This window comes from Tympanuchus pallidicinctus, unplaced genomic scaffold (assembly GCF_026119805.1).
Source record: "Tympanuchus pallidicinctus isolate F22 unplaced genomic scaffold, pur_lepc_1.0 scaffold7, whole genome shotgun sequence".
Classification (NCBI taxonomy): Eukaryota; Metazoa; Chordata; class Aves; order Galliformes; family Phasianidae; genus Tympanuchus; species Tympanuchus pallidicinctus.
This window is the reverse complement of record NW_026294791.1, coordinates 17,486,017-17,503,396: the sequence shown is the minus strand read 5'-3', so window position 1 is coordinate 17,503,396 and position 17,380 is coordinate 17,486,017. Positions and strand designations below refer to the sequence as shown.

The following is a 17,380-nucleotide window of genomic DNA, read 5'->3' as shown; positions in this document are numbered from 1 at the left end:
TTCTTTTTTTCACTTACAAAGACAGACCAATTTTTTTCTTCTCCTAAGCAAGCCTTTCTCAGTTTGTGTCCCTGGTTCAGGGGAGGGCAAGGGGGTAAATATATGAAAAAAATACAGGTGCATATAATGTCTATCAACTCCTTTACTCTGTGCAGGTTTTAGTATAAGCATATATTTACTTACAGTCTCTGTGGAGTTATTCTGTAGGTTTGATTCTATGAAGTTTGGTACCACTCAGAACTTAGCCTAAATTTGATGGCATTTTGCTGGTAAGATACGTCACTATGCTACAGTCAGTTTTCTGTTTGTTCTGTTTTCTATTCACATGCTTTTAGAGCTAGCACAGTATGTGCACTCTGTGTACTTTCTAATGGTGACACTGCTTTTGCTCTTTTCAATTTGCTATCTGTTCATCTAAAATGAAAATAATTCAAGCTAAAAATATGTAGGCTTTTTGCTTGGCTCTTTATTGAGGAGGTGAACAAAGATCTCAAAGAATACATGCCCTGGGCTCATGAGACAGTATATCACTCTGAGTGCTCATGCATGAGGAATGCATGGGGGGGGAATAATGATTAGAGAGTCATACTGAGTCAGAACATCAGAAACAACAGAGGATAAAGATCTCACTGGAGATCTGAATAGAAATGATTGAAAGAATTCTTTGAAGATTAACAGAGGAAAAAGGATGAAAGAAAAAAGGTACTGCAGAAAATTAATTCATAAGGGAGTCTAGAGAAGAATTTCTAGAGCCAAAATTTCTAGAATGTACAAATTTAAAAATGAAGGCCATTATAAATGTCATAAGAACAAGTCCCTTAAAAACTGAAATTGCTGAAGTAAAATTAATCTCCTGAGCTAGAGAAGTTATATTGTAACTCCCATACTAGGTGACTGAAGGAAGTACTGAACCAGTAGCAACTGCTGTTTGCTTTGCTGAAGTTGTCACAATTATATGAAAACAAGAATTTGATAAAGGAAAATGACAATAAAATTTTAGTAAGGCGAAATCGAGGGTGGGATCAGGTGTGTCAGAGTATTAAGCAAATATGTTCTCTGTGATAGGAGTGAATTTGACTTATTAGTATATGGTTGTCTTCCTAAGAAATAGTAACACAAAAACCCACTGCTTAATCTTATCTGCTACAACTATTTCACTGGTGTGTTTTGTTTTGTTTTGTTTTAAGTGGTGATATTTAAACAAATATGATTGGAGTTTTTGGAATGGCTGCAGACAGCCAAATCAGGGCATTGTGTTTGAGATGATAACAAAATGAATGAGAGCAATTGAGAAAATTTTCCTTCCTATTCAACCTGTAAATGTGCAGCAGTTTCACTGGGAAACTGTGTAGTTGCAAAAGATTGCTTGCAAACATCCGGATTCAATGGCAGTATCACAGTAGCAGCAGATGGTTACAGGAGAGAGGTGAAGGCCAAATTATTTAAGCCAAATGAAGATACAATCATGCCCAGATACATAAATAACAAAGATGGCAAGTGAATCAGAGTACGAGCCTCAGCCGACCAAACATATTTAAGATCAAATAAATAATTGAGAATCTTTAAACGTTAGTGAAATCGGCTTGTTTCAGTGAATAGAGTCAGATTAGGAAATCTGCTGTAAGATACTTTACAGAGTGAGTGATTTCATGGTTCTGAAGTATGTCAACCACTGAAATCAATGTACATAGATTGCTCTGAAAGTAGTGCCTCCTATTTATTTCCATAGAAACTGGAACAGTTATGAAGAACTCCATAACCCTATTTGATAGAATATATTCTCAGCTACAAAACACTTTTTTTCCCCCCTACATAATCACTACCGTTAGCTATGTGTTTTTGTCAGAAATGAACAAGAGCCTGCAAGCTGGGCTTGGAAAAATCTGTACCAGTGGAGATGACCCATTGTCACCACTTCTGAAATGCACCATCCACTACTCGCTGTGCTCACATCCAATAAGAGTGTCCATAAATGTTCAGCACACATCAGTGAATGTCTGTGAGTGCCATTTTTTTTCTGCATAGGGGGATTCAGTAACACACCTTTGCTTCATACACACTTCCATGTCAGACACCACTTTGTTAGACTGTCCTTCTGCTGCCATCTGTCACACAGCAAAAAAATGTAATGGAATATTGGTGGGAAGGTTCAACCTCTGCTAACACTTGCCTCTGATGTCATGGGCCAAAATAATAAAATAGGAAGCATTACTTTCCAAACAACCCTTGTAAAAGCAAATAAACTAGGAAAGATATGCCTTGGTGATACAGACAAAACATTTTAATAATATCCATGTGACAAAAATGCAATGCTATAAGGCATAAAGTTAAAACAGAAACTAGCATCTTGACCTGCACAGAGAACCACAAAAGACTGCAAAGCTTTAGTGAGGTGGACAGGACAGAAGAAAAGAATACTGCTTTCATGCCTGCTAATTGGATACACAAGAAAATTATGCATCTCAGTCAGTAATAGAAATCATCATCATTTCAAACATTCTGTAATTCTGCTGTAATATTATTAGAGAGCAGGACATTTTTAAAAAGCACCATATGGAAAAATTTTGAAGGACTGCAAAAAAATGCAAAGAAATGTGATATAAATGACTAACAAGAGCTTAAACTGGTGTGGAAAAGACAAGACTGCTATTGTATTCAGTGAAGCGCTTTGTGATTTCTCCTTTGAAGGAAAGAAAATAATTAACTACTTTTAACATGCTTCTGAATCTGACAAAGATTTCCAAAGCCCACAGTTGGCCTAATGTCTTCATAAAGAAAATTAAACATCACTAAACAATGCTAATGTTCTCTGCTTTATTACTTAAAGCAAAAAGCAGAACTCATACAGACTTTATCTAGAAAAAGATAGAACCAACCTTCCAGCGTTGATAATATTAGCATCAGCTCCTGAGCATATATCTTCCACAACATATGAGTTCTCTGAGCAGGATACGTTTAAGGATGTATAGTTAGGCTTGCAGACGGTCAGGAAATATGGTGCTTGATATCCTGTTGATAGCTGTATAATATCAGTAACAAGAGCAGTAGAACAAAGACCAAACACATGAACACCTAGGAAATAAAGCAATAAAGGTTGTTAAGTTTATTGTATTTATAAATTAAATGAGTCATTGTCTAAAATGCACTCAACATTTTACAGAGATCTGTGGCTCCTGTAATTGGGCTTGTAAGAATTCAACTGTAGCATAAGATCTGTTTCCTTTATGGAATCTTATTTCAGATGAATTCTTTAATATAAAAATTAAGATTATTTATGCTTGTTTTCTTCCTATGGATACTTAATATTTAGTTTTGATGACCTGATATCCTCCAATATATTTTTTTCACAAAACTAAACTATATTGGAGCTGCTTCTATTTAAAAAACAAATTTTAACTGTCTGTAGTACAACCATCTATTTAAGTGGAGCATATGTGCTCATTCTGTGCTTGGATCTGCCCATTGGAACGTTTTATGTTTTAATAACACAACTGCCTATAGAACACTGCTCTGAGAACCTGATCTCTCTTTATTATTAGGGACTCATCAGCTGTCAATAACTTTGGCGTATTTTCACACGTTACATTTCTTGAGTACCAAGTCCTCACCACAATTACAAAAATTTTTCTTTGTCAATGATCTATGTTATGATCCTGTCTGATTAATAATATCAAATTCACAAAGCAGCTAATTCAACTTTTTAACTGAGCATTTTCTAATTGCTGTTTCCCTAAGGATCTACCTCTATTTCTCTACTTGTATTTATATCAAATTTTCATCTCAAACCTAAAAGAATTCTGAAGTAATTGTTCTACCAAAAATAAACTACAAATCCAGGGTATGAATCAAAGATGAAAGTAAAGCATCCTTGAGCTTTCTTTGGTAATGGAACAGGATGCCATACTGGAGAAGCTCTTCTTATGGCTGCGACCTAAAACCCCCTCTGCTCACTGCTGCTCTTAGCAGGATCTGCTTTATTGGCCATATATATAACTTCTCCTAGCATTGTCTTCCTGCTTGCCAGCCTGTAGACACCTAACATGTAGTCCACCTAGGAAGTTTTCAGTCTGCTGTCCTGCAGCCTGTCTTTGCATATGTTGCCCTCACTGATGAAAACTTTCTGGAACAGAGACAACCTTTCCTTTAGCCATTCATTGGCAGAGGGACTTAATTGTGAGAGTGGAGCAAAGTTCAGCCAGCCTTTCAATCTCCACTTTATTAAATACAGAAATAATGCAATTCATCACATCCCTCTCTATCATTATGTTGCCAGATTCTAGCCCTTTTTCAAGAGGTAGATAAGCATGTAACAGAAAAAGAATATCAGGTCTACTGACAGGTTCTAACAGGTTGTTACTGTCATGCTGAATGCTGTATCAGCTGGGTTGAATCCTTTTGATACACTGAAGACAGGCAGGGGAAACTATGCACTGAAACCGTTAAAAGGAAGGCAGTGCAAAGTGAGCAGAGAAGGAAAAGCAAACAATTATTTTAGAAAGACTGACAGTGGACTAGAAGAGGAAAGGGAAAATGGAGAACGTAGATACTACTTTGCTGAGTGCGGGGCTGCTTTCTTGCTTCCCCTTGACAGTTTCTTCTCACGTTTTCTGGCAAAAAAAAAAAAAAAAAAAAAAACAAAGCCAGTGACAGCCCTGCAACTGTTCTGAAAGGCTGTTTCAGAAAAGGAAATCTGCATGGTGGAAACTGAATGTACACAGAAGGCTCTTCTTTGTGAGTAACATTTGAAACCCACCAACAAATCTGACAGCTCTTCTAAGAAATGAATTGAAGTTGCATCCTCCTGCATTAATATTGGCCTCTGTTCCAATCCCATTTCTTCTTTTGGACAGGCAACAGTAGAGAATTCCTTCTCCTACCATTATCTGCAATGACAAAGAAGCTCTTAATTTAGATGTAGCAATTACTCATAAGACAGCAGTAGAATTTAAAGGGCTGAAAAATTACTCGGACACAACTGATATTTTCCACTGACACGTACATTCCTTGAAAAGGAATTTTACATATTGTGTATCAATATGTAAACATTCAGTAATGCAATTTAGCCTGTGTGAAAGTGGCACTGACATTAAATCCAAGCACCATAAAGTTTTGAAAGGAGACCTTTTCTTTTATTAATATGTTTGTGTAAAGCTCTCAGTGGAATTGGAGCCTTGATCCACAGCAAAAATTGGATTCTTCTACAGTAAAAACATAATGATCAGCAATTCTTGCCTTTCACGTGATCCAGAACCACAGCAATATCTTAACTCTTCTTAAGGTGGTTTTAGCCATCAGTTTTGGCTTCGTGCCTAGTATTTACTGTCAGCTTCTAATTATGTGGTAGCCTAATCTTCCATAATTATTTAATTTGGCTTGGATTTTAACCAGGTCCACAGCAGTAGAATAAATTCTGTCCTTATGCTCTGAAAAGAGATCATGACTTAAGACACAGGCAATTGTAAACAGAAATAAGAAGAATATAAGTGAAAACAAAGTGTTATTTGCTGGAAAATGTGGATCTATTTATAGTTTTTCAGTCTCAGGTTTTATTGGTTTTCCTGTTAAGTATTGCAGCTTGAAAATCTGTGTGGGGCTTGTTAGAATTCAGAAAAAAATGATGTGTTGAAATATTCAAATGGAGGGGGAAGTTCTCACCACTACGAGAAAAAGTCATAGTCTATCAGCAGATGAGAAGTAACGTAGGCTTTGCACAGGGCGTACAGTACAATTAAATGCTAAAGCATCTGAATTCAGAAGAGTCTGACATTGTAATGATCCATGTTTCTGCACACTAAGATCTCTCACTGGCATTTCCTATGCTTTATGAATACATATAGAAAATTTCTCAAATCCCACAAGCTGTAAGACATATGCCAATAATACACGTGGTAATTTTCTGTATTATTTTTGGGCTACAGTACAGACCTGGTTAAAAGCAGTTGCTACTCATTAATAATGTATCACCAAGCTGCTCATATTCTGACAAGAGTTTCTGTTCTGCTGAAATCATCTTCTCCCTTTGGACGAGCCATTAAACCAGTCTCCTTCTGTCTGCTCTTAACAACTAACTCTCAATTCAGATGTGTCCCAGTGCAGTTTGGGAGAATGAAATTGAGTTCACAGACAAGGCTGATACACCTTACTGAGCAAAGCTAGTTCTAAAAAAAGTGATATGTTCAGTGCAGTAAACTTAAAGCTGCCAATAAAAAAAAAAAAAGTGATCTTTTAAAGTGTTGTATCAGTTTCTTATGATACTCTGTCTGTAAACAGTTATTAATATTGTACAGCATTAATGAATGATTATAACTATTTTCACTCAACTGTTGATGCTTTTTCTTAACTTAGTACCTGCAGTTAGGATAGTGTAAATGAAGTGCTACAGGGAATGCTCTAAGAGCTGTGCATCTCCTTTTGCTATAGGAGGATAAAACTGAATTTAAAATCCTAAAGTAATTAGTTTGGGTGATACCCTGCAGCCTAACTGGAGACAGAGCACTTACTTTCTTTATGCCATCTGGAACCCTGTTCAAAATCTTCAGTAACTAATGGTGCACCTCAAACTTACCGTAATTGATGGTCCAGCAAAAACCAGACTAAGCAACATCAAAAAGGGAACTGCTTCTTGTGTAGGTTCAATATATGGCATACTCAGACTCTTGTCGTAGCAATTAAATCCAGAGTGAACTGGCTTGAAGACATCAGTAAGTTCAAGAAAATACAGGCTAACAACAGAAGATGCCAATATGGGCAACTAGAAATGAAGAAAACAAAAAATTATAGAATAGCATTGTATTTGCAGAGACAACATTCTTAATAAATCACTGTCATGTTTGCTGTTTACATCCCACTGCTCCTTACTATATTTGTTTTACCTTCTATAAATAATCAATTCTCTAGAGATATTATACTGTTCAGTTGATATCAAGTAACTCTGTTGTCTACCAAGCTATTTAAAATACCCATTCCAATTTTCAGCCCACATAATTCAGCGTTTTCATCCATGAATCATTAATGGACAGGCTTTAAATTTAATTTTGTTTTTAAAAGTAAGTACAGTAGTGCAATCTCCTCTGTGAGGTGTCAGCTTTCTGCTGTTCATCCTCACCCTTTTTGGTAATTTAGTTGCCATACATATGGCAGTATTTATACCCAAACCAATTTTTATTAAGATTCACAGTAAAATTTAAAGAAAAATACAAGATAATAGAGTGTTTTGCCTTGGTACATTCATTTTGTAATTCCATCAAAAAGCAATTACTTTTGATAAGATTCAGTCTGTGTAGAATATGATGACTGTATTCACAGTTCTTTTATCCTCTAGCTACCAGTGAATTTAACTTTCACAGTTGCTTACAGTAATTTATTAAGACTTTAGTTAGCTTTCCTGGGATAAATTTACCCCAGCTTACCACTATCTTCTGAAAACACAGATGCAACCAGTAATTCTTACAAGAGAAGCAATAGCAGAAAGACCTTTTGAAGCCATTGGGTGATGAGTAGATAGGGCAGCCCCTTCCCTAGGATGGCCAGTGGGAAGGGTGACTAGTAGCATGTGCGATTTCTCTGCATCCTATTAGTGAATGCAGAATAAATGATCAGAATTTTGGTTTGTTTGTTTATCATTTTCCAGAGTTCTCAGTCAACAAGGCAAGGTTGCAGCCAGTACCTGTGCCTCCTCTGCAATTCAGTGACTCCTTTCGTGTCTGTAATAATTAAGGTACCTATGGATAATGTTAACTGCCTGTCTGCTTTCTTTCCTCTTTTATTTTTATTTTGGCTATCACATTAACTTTTCCTTTTTATTAACTGCTGCTGAAAAGGAGAAGCTTGAAACCACTGAATACATTTGCTAAGACAGATAGAATAATAACAATCAGATAAGGCTACATCATACATTTTGAGAAAAAAATACTTCTCTTTTACATCAAGCACCTCACATTGAAAGGAATATGAACTCTCCTGACATCATTTCAGGCATTATGAAACTATATTACCATTGCAGTCTTCAGTATTTACAAACAATTAAAATTAATTGCTTGATTAAAATTGGTATCATTTATCCCATTCTATATTAACATTAAAAAAAGTGATAAAACTGGATAAATATGTGTACTGGAAAAATGATGAATAAAAACTTAAAAAACTTTTAAAAATGTAAACTGTATACGGCAGAGGGACAATGATTTCTTGCATTCCTTAGCTATTTTCAGGTTTTCAAACCTTGTGATTTCTAAATGTAGAGTTTTTTGTACATAAAATGTGATTTTGTTGGGTTAGGAAAGAAGGATACTTGCTAAATTTCTCTGAAACACACTTTTTAGTACACCTTAGGATCTGTTTGAAGTGAACAGATTCTGCTATTGCCAACAGTGTTCTTCTGAACTGAATCTTCTGAAGGTGAAAAACATAAAATTTTGTCTGCTGCATTATCTTGGCTCACATTGATTCCATAGTAATCTTACCTAGGTAGAGAAGCTGTGATTGCATAGAAGGGGAATGTTTATTGGCACCCTAAGTGAAGCTAAGTGCTATGAACACTGAAAAAATAAGACTAGGCGTCTAATAAGTTTGCTTCAATAAGTAGTTTATGTATACTTAATATATAGGTATACTTAACAGTTGGTCTTGTTGATCCTTGTGGGTCCCTTTGAACCTGGGATATGCTCTAACTCTGTGATATGTGCACTGAAATACTGTATTAAAAAATATATATATATACAATGTGTAACAATGTGTAACGTAGTAAATACACAAAACATAACGTTGAAATATATATAATAATAATGTGGATACATGTCATATAGCATGACATACATTTATTTCAGTTATGTTGGAATAATTATATAAAATGTAACTAAATTGAGTTCTGCTTCCTACTCATTACAGGAAGATGTCTGATTCTTTAGCTGTATGAATAATTCCTTGATTCTCACTTCCTGCTGGATGTAGTCCCTATTGACTATACAGCAGACCTGCATGATTAGTTACCATGACTGTTTCTAGTCATTATACAGGTGTACAGAGATAAAAGAGGACCTCCCTAAAGTCTTTGTGCTTCTCATTTTTTTTTGTTTGTTTGTTTTGTGGAACTGTGCAGAGACTGTGCAATTATTTGTGATAAGGTGACTCCTGTACAGAAGGACACTTCCCTGGTGTGTGGGGTCTGGCACAGTCTCTCTTGTTCTTCCTTGTACATTGAGACTGCAAAGCATTTGAATTCATGCACACAGCAATTTCAGTTCTGCACAGCATTGCACTGTTACGGTATTTGCGATGTCTTTTATTATTACCTATTTGAAAGTCATACCTAAATGGCTTGGCCAGAGTCAGGGTCCCAGTGAGCTAAATGGCCAAAATGAGAAAAAAGGTCCAGTACCCTTCTGATATCTCTTCACCTAGGCTTCCCAACAGGTTAATTTCCTGTGGTAGAAATGCAGGGCAGGAAGATGCATGGAGCACCTTGCACTCAGAGTTTCATCTTCAGCGAGTAATCTTCCTTTATTCTGACATCAAGAAAAGGAAAGCCTCTCCTGAGCAACAGGACCCTAACTTACCCATAAGTCCATCTGTGCTTTGGTTATGGTATTCTTAGGCAAGCAACTGTTTCAAGCAGTAATACTGAACAATCATAAGTAGATGGCATCTGAGGTGACATTTTATTGTGAATCACTGAAATATGAGATGCAGACAACTTTTTTTTTTTAAGTTGCTGTATGTTAGCTGCAATCATATTGTCAATTACAAAATTTAAGGAATCGTGACAATCCATTTCACTGTCTTACAGCTCCACTACAGGACTCCTATATTGTTTCTGACGGTAATTAACCACTCTTCTAAAAGAAAAGAAATAACTCTAAGGGACTATGAATCCCCAACACAGCTGCTTACAATTCTAATGAATAGGCTATAGTCAGTTTGCTATATACAGTATGTCAAATCCCACAGGAAATTTTTCCTCCTATCTTCTTTAAACTATTAATATAAAATTCATTTTAAAAAAAGGCCAGAGAAAATTGAAGATTTCTAAAACCTACAAAACAGTATAAGTGGCTATTTAATGTATGAATATTTATGGACTGTTCTCCTTAAGGCAGCAATAGTTCCATAATTACAGACTTCAGCTCCCAACACCTTGAAAATGCCAAATATAATTAAGATGTTATAATGTGTATTGTTTTAATTACAAAATGGAACAGGAATTTTCCTATTCCTAAGCAGAAAAATAAGCTCCCCATACATATACTCCATATATATACTCCTACTTTCTTGATTGGCTGTTGGGGTAAGATCCTTGTTTAGCGTGTAAATGAATAAATATATCTGTGAATGTAGAGTTTGACCCAAATGGCCAAATTCCCTTCAGCATGGGAGGGAGTCAGGACTGTAATCAGCGTAGTAATCAACACTGCTACTGAAAATAGTCTGATTTGGAGATTTTTGGTTGTTGTTTTTTCTTTTTTTAAGTAGTATTTCTCCTTTTCATTTTGTAATTTTTCAACAATTAAAAGGCTTTATTAAGCATTAATACTAATGCATTCCAAAGGCCTTGCTAGATGTAGTATGATGTTTATGATTTCTTCTTACTCTAGGATGCAATTGGGTTCATTTTTATGTTTGCAAATATTCTTTCACATCTTGCTTTTCCTCTTCTTGATCTGTGTGTTCATATTACATCCCCGTGGTTTACATGGTGTACATTGTTTTTGCACTTTGTTACTGTTAAATTAGTTTTAACAGTTTCCACTTCTTTATCTGACTGCTGGCGGAGTTGTTAGCAGCCTTCAAGATATCCAATACCAACATATGCCCCAACTCCTTGTCCTACATCTGTACTTCTATATGTTGTACTCTCTATAATGCAGGAATAATAATAGATATCTTGCAAACGAGGCCAAGCCTTAGTGGGGAAATCCTCTTATTGGAGTGAATCATGGAATCATAGAATGCTCTGGGTTGACAAGGACCATAATGATCATTTAGTTTCAACCCTCCTGCCATGGGCAGGGTCGCCAGTCACTAGACCAGGCTGCCTAGAGCCACATCTAGCCTGGCCTTGAATGCCTCCAGGGATGGGACATCTGTCTCTGAATAGCATGAGGCTGTCCTTTGGTCAGCTAGGCATCTAGGGCATTCAGTTTTGCCTCTGACCTTCCGACAAACACACTCTCATTCTGAGGGAAACATTGAAGTGTTTGCTGTGGAGTTAAACATAGGATCTTTACTATTCCATGGAGTCTCTACAAAGCTCTAATTTCTAATTGAAGGAGATTTTGAATCCTCCCCTTGGAGAATTCCCAAATGATCAATACTTCACTGTAATCAGGTTTTCTCTGCAAGTGTCATAAAAAGTCAGTGGGAATTAGATATTGAAGCATCCTAAATAACACAATTGAGACAGAGAGGCTCAAACAACAACAACAAAAAAAGGTGCAAATAGGTATTACCCTCTACTCCCATCCCTATTTCTACTCTACATTAAAAGAATATGCAATTGGATACAAACATTATTTAAATCTCTATGAAAATTAGTAGATTCTACAAATTTTCTTTCCCTAAAACTGCATGCTTGTAGTTACACATCTAATTTTCACTTTTGCCAGCACATAACTAGGCAGAGTCCGTATGTATCTTCAAGAGAATATCTTCAAATCCATGAGCTTTTCTGAGAGTGTAACCAAGGAGTATCACACATTCAGATGGTTAAACAAACTCTCTGGGATGCAGCTTTATGACCTTTTTTTGCCTTGCTTAAATGCATTACAGGTATTACCTTTTTTCATGAACATCCAGATCTTGTCTTGTATTAAACTATGTTAGTGGCTACCAGCAGACATTTTGAATATAAGTTACAAACATGATTAGCATGGGCTATATTTCAGTCAAGCAAATTGGGAAAAAATGAGATGCCTCTTGTGCTTTAATAGATAGATACTGATGTTTTGGTGCAGTGTGATAACCAGAATGATTAAGTGATTCTTTGTGAGGCAGGATGCAAGCACAAAGGCTGTGGAATTCATTTGTTTTACCTGACTATGTATGACAGGCAGAAAAGAGAGCAGCAGGATCTGAGGAACCAAGCCGCAATTAGCCAGAAGTGGAATAAAGACAGTATGGCTATCACACATGTCAGAGTGCATTAAGGGGCACTTGGTAGGATACTTGGATATATTTGGAAATAACTTCTGGACTCAGGTGGCCAATGAATTCTTCCATTGTTAGGTTGTTCTGCAACTCTTCCACAACAGGCAAAGAATTCTTTCAATCAGGTGATCAGGAAATCTATTTAGGCAAACAAGTAAATACACAGAGGATTGCCACAGAGATATGACTAATGAATGCCACCGGTTTCTCATTAAATCAATAGCAGACAAAGCATTTGGAAGAATGATGGTCTATTTAATAATTACGTTGTTTTCACTGCAAGGCTGTGGAATTATGGGAGATTCTATTAAACTGTATTATAAATGTCAGTCCTCATGATAAGGACTTCATGGTCTAAATGATAAGGCACAGTAGATGGATGAGACAAAGAGAGGGCTATGGTGGGGTGGAGGAGGCAAAGTATGTCTATTCTTAGCCAGCTGCCAACAGTGATTGCAGCTTTCAATCTCTGTGGCTGTTGTCCTGTTGTACTTTGCTGAGAGCTTCTTGAGACAGAAGGACAGGTTTCTTTTATCCTGTCAGGAATGAATACTGAGGTCATGACTATCATGTCTGAATACCTTCCAGAAATATGACAAGCAGGAAAAATAATACTAGGCAAAATGCTGCCATTTTTTCTTGCTTTTTGGAACCCATGGGCTCCTTTGTAGGATCCCCAGTGTGGCTCCTGCTTAGCTTCACTAGTGCTCTACCTGTGCCCTTAGTCAGACTGTTGTGATGAGCTGGGGTTAAGACCAAGCACAAGCTTAACTGCATTGCAAACTGGGATGTCATGAGGACTTCTTAGAGATGGTACAGAACACAGGATGTGTGTAGAACAGGGAATCTGTTTAACTTAAAAGTCGGATTTGTAGATTTTTTTGCTACATTCTAAAAAAATTCTCGTATACTCATGTTTGCAATATTAGACATTCAAGCTTTTCAGAAGCTCAGATTTCCATGTGTATTAAGGGTGTTTTGTTTTGTGCTTTTTTGTCTAAACTTCAGTTTCTACTTGATTTTGGATGCAGACTTCATGTAGTCCAAAGCTAGGTGTAAGGAACTGCCTTTTCTCTGAAGGATTTTTACCTAAACATTGTCTATGCTTTGTGAAAACTAATTGCGGAGACATTATGTGGTCTTTCTTCTCCCATATTAACTCTATTGGATTTAATTTTGACTCACAGCTTAGAATCCCAGGTGCCATTGAAATCTATTATCATTACCGTTTTGGAAAATTACATTATGCCTATTTCCATCATTGATTTTAGAGTTTAATTGAATTGTTCTGTGACTACCAAATTAGAGTGTAGCTTTAGAAATACAGCAGATATCCTTGTGCAGCTCCTAAAATCTCTTTATCTTTTGCCAAATGTTGATGGAAAACCTCTCAGCAAAGCGTAAGACCAAAAATAAAGTTGATACATAAGTGATAAAATTTACATTTTTCCCCTGTATATTACTGATGTATAGTAATTCTAAAAGGGCTTATTTCTCAATCTAAAATAATTTTAAAAATATTTCAGCTTAAGTATATGAACTTAAATGTGAAACAAACTCTTAGAAATTTTACATCATGTGAAAAATACCATGAACATATTCATCTTCAGCGAGAGTTCAGAAATAGTTGATGATTCATTATTACTTATGATTATTTATTAGTTATAATCAATGGGTAACCACAGTGAGATTTAAGATATTGCACTCCCTCTTGATTTTGAGACTTCTTTTATAGTGGCTATTGTGGAGTTATAGTAAAAACAAGAAAAGCAACATTCCGAAAAGGTGGCTTTTTGCAGGTTGAAGTGCTACTAAGTTTCAGCTAAAAGTTCATTCAAAAAGAAAAAAGATCTAGCAGTTAAAGGTGCCAATCCCTACATAATGTTACAATTTATTCTATTCTCCAAAATACACTGTTTCATACATACACAGGTCACCCTGAAAGTAATGCTGCCTATTTATTTCCACTACAACAGATAGAAAGAGCACAATAACACTATTTGATAGAGTAAATTCTTAGCTACGAAGCACTATTTTTAAACATAAGTTGTGCATTTTTACTGGTGGTGAACAAGAGCCTGGGTGTTGTGCTCATAAAAATCTGCACCAGCAGAGGTGACCCACTGTTTCACAGCAGCTATGATGACATCATTGCTAGGAAAATATTGCCCACAAAGCCCATCTCTTAATGGCCCAAGCAGAAGCAAGTCAGAAGGCACCAGATCCAGACTATCTGGTGTGTGTGATAGCACAATCCAGCCAAGTCTTGCAGTGTGCCCTGTGGTCTTGAAACCGGTATGGGTTCTGGTGTTCTTGTATTGCAAGAGAAGGGTTGTCGTCTTCTCTGGCCTTTTCAGGAAGTTCTAGTCTTCAGCTTAGTCAGTATTGTGATATAGCAGTCAGAGTTGATGGTTTATCTGGGTTCCAGGAAATCAATCCAGAAGGATCATCCCTTTCCTATCCCAAAAGACAGTGAACATCATCTTACCCACTGAAGGCTGCATCTTGAACTTTTTCTTTGATGAGGAATTGGCATGGTGCCACTCTATGGACTGCTGTTTTGACTCAGCCTCATAGCGGTGACACAAGTGCCCCTCTACTGCCATCTGTTGCACATCAGCAAAATGTGATGGAATATTGGCAGAAAGGTTCAGCCTCTGCTGCCATGCCACCACCATCTGCCTTTGACATTGTGGGAAATAATAAAATAGGAGCCATTACTTTCAGAGCAGCTCTCATACAAAAATAAATAAATTCTGTGGGTGTCGACCTTTCTCTAGTGGCTCACTCCTGTGCTCTTTGGTAACTTAATTTTTAATTTTGGCTGCAGATTTTTAACAATTACAGAAGGAAATCACAGAAAGGGTCATAAATATTTCTATTTTTGGAACATGTAATTGTTTGGAAAATGAATCTCCTCTGATTTCTAACATACTAAATCTTCCTTTTACTACTGGGTATTAGATCCAGAGGATGATGGAGGACTGAAAAGAACAGAAAAGAGATTCTCTTCCACCATGGATGACTTAAACTCTACATTGGCAAAGCAAGTAGCCAAACACAGACGGAGACCTAACATGAGGCATTATTAATTTTTTTTTTCCAGGACAATATTAGCACAGCCCTGGCCCCTCCTTTACGCCACTCTTTTCTGCTCATCTGCTAAAAGCCAGTAGTATGCAAGCTGAACAGCTCTTCTGTAGAAAAGGAAGTGATAGGGAGGATATATCACTGACAGTTTAGTAAGTGAATGGCTGTTGCTTTTAATAGCATCTTCCTCAAGTCTCAGACTGGCCCTTAGTATTTTGGGGATGCTGGTCTCCAATGCAATGTTATGTGCAAATCTAATGTCTATCCTGTGTGAGTCAGCCACATCACAAGGTCAGCTCAATGAGCAGGCTCTTAAGTGTATTTCTCCTCCTCGTTCCCTTGCACATTGTAGGCTTTTCTGAGAGAAAAAGTAATATACATGTAAAGCATTGTGCTACTTCCACAGTATGGGGATAATTTCATTTTCTACAGTTTGTGTGTGAGTTTTTTCCCCTAAGACTAATTCAAATATAGCAGAAAACCTACTTAGGTAGAAATGGGCCTCCAAGTAACAGCAGTATAATTTAATTCTTGCACTAGATACAAACATTTCGTTCTTAGGAAGGAAGATTTAGTCCTAGAGCACACTCTCCCAATGCACTTATTCTAATCACTGCACTTCCTCTGATTTTGTATCTTGTACAGTCACACCTGTGCACAACTTTGAAGTGAAAAAATGCATAATTTAAATGTGGTGGGTCATGCATAGCTGAAAGGCTACATAAAACCCTTCAGATGTGACTGAGAGGTGGCATAGGGCTACCTTCTGACGTGTACAAACATCTGACATTTCAAACCTAGCTCTGCCAGTATATATTAGAAGCAGAAGGAGAGGAAGTGTTTGGTGCTAAGACACAATGAGTATTCCCTGCATGTATTTATTTCAGTGGAAGTTGATGACCTATGTTTTGCAGGCTGGATTCCTATGGTCATAACAGATACTTGTTCTTTCTGCTCATGCCACTGTTGGAAAAATTCCATCCCCTCTGGGGACTGAGAAAACCTAAGTGATCACTCAGGACATTACGTCCTTCAGCATTCCCACATGTGAGACACACAGTAATGCACTAGTGCCACTGAAGTCAAAGGCAAAATACATTGTGACTTAAGGGGTATAAACCAGGATTTTTTGAAATGAGAGGGCACAGGTGAAAAGTCTTTTTATTTCACCAAGAATATATTTCTCCTGCCTCTAAATCATGGCTATTCTCTCAGTAATAGAAACTGTTTAACTCTGGAAATTTTCCAAATTTGTATTGAGATGGGAGACGTTTCTATTTAATCAAGAGATGAACAGGACACCTGGGAAAATGTTGGAGTTCCCATCTCTGGAAGTATTCAAGAGAAGTGTAAACACGGCATGAAGGGGTCTGGTTTGGTGATGGGACTTGGTAGGTTCAGGTTGGTGGTCGGACTTGATGGCCTTGAAGGTCTTCTATAACATAGGTGATTCTATGATTTTTTTCTGCAAGTGTATATACTTACAGCCTGCTCTCAATGTACTCTTTGCTGAAGAGAAACAATTTCAGGGTGAAACTTTTTATAGGAAGTACTGATTTTCAGTATCTCCCATAAGGGCGGACTTCTTAACACATCCCACCAAGCCAGAGGGACTTTCAGTTTTCATTGCAAGCTTTGACTTTTCCAGCTATAGAAACAAAGCTCAGACAACTCATAGTCTATGGAACCCTAAAATGTCACAACCGTAATTAGGAATAAAACAGGCCAGGCTGCCTGGCAGTGCTCATTACCACATGCCTCAGGTAATTGAGATTCACAAGGCAGTATAAAACTATTCAGCTCTCAGGATCAGAGGTACTGCTAAGCAGAAGTCTTACCAGCATTTTCAAATGCCTCTGAAGAATTATTATGGTACAATAGGGTAAATTGTTGAGTTTTTATGAATCATGAAATTGAAATTGTTACTGAAAATGTGTTATGATTTATTTTATAATGTTCATTTGTTTGCCTCTGATTTTTTTTGGAAGATGATCCATCCAAATTTTTTTGAAGCTCCATCTCTTCCTTTCAAATTGTTATTTCCTTTTCATTTCTAACCTTGTGAAGCTCTGGTCTGATTCTCCTTTTGCATTTCTGTGTAAATGAGAAATAGCTCCAGTGATAACATTGATTTTAAAAAGGGCATATT

The 17,380-nt window shown here is 36.9% G+C and overlaps 2 protein-coding genes across 7 annotated transcripts in view; one reads left to right on the top strand and one right to left on the bottom strand.

Moving 5' to 3' along the window:
* The window catches only part of PLPPR5 (phospholipid phosphatase related 5), a 165,129-nt gene that overhangs the window by 47,932 nt on the left and 99,817 nt on the right, over positions 1-17,380 (top strand). For 5 of the 6 annotated variants that reach the window (XM_052665584.1, XM_052665583.1, XM_052665585.1 and 2 more), the window contains one exon: positions 7,631-7,717. The exons of the other annotated variant lie outside the window; for it this stretch is intronic. In XM_052665584.1, coding sequence (XP_052521544.1) covers positions 7,631-7,717 — 87 coding nt within the window. The remainder of the gene's footprint in view (positions 1-7,630; positions 7,718-17,380) is intronic. 6 annotated transcript variants of the gene reach the window in all.
* The window catches only part of PLPPR4 (phospholipid phosphatase related 4), a 29,214-nt gene that overhangs the window by 8,391 nt on the left and 3,443 nt on the right, over positions 1-17,380 (bottom strand). The window contains exons 2-4 of the mRNA XM_052665547.1: positions 6,566-6,751; positions 4,754-4,883; positions 2,877-3,072 (exon numbers count right to left, since the gene is read on the bottom strand). Coding sequence (XP_052521507.1) covers positions 2,877-3,072; positions 4,754-4,883; positions 6,566-6,751 — 512 coding nt within the window. The remainder of the gene's footprint in view (positions 1-2,876; positions 3,073-4,753; positions 4,884-6,565; positions 6,752-17,380) is intronic.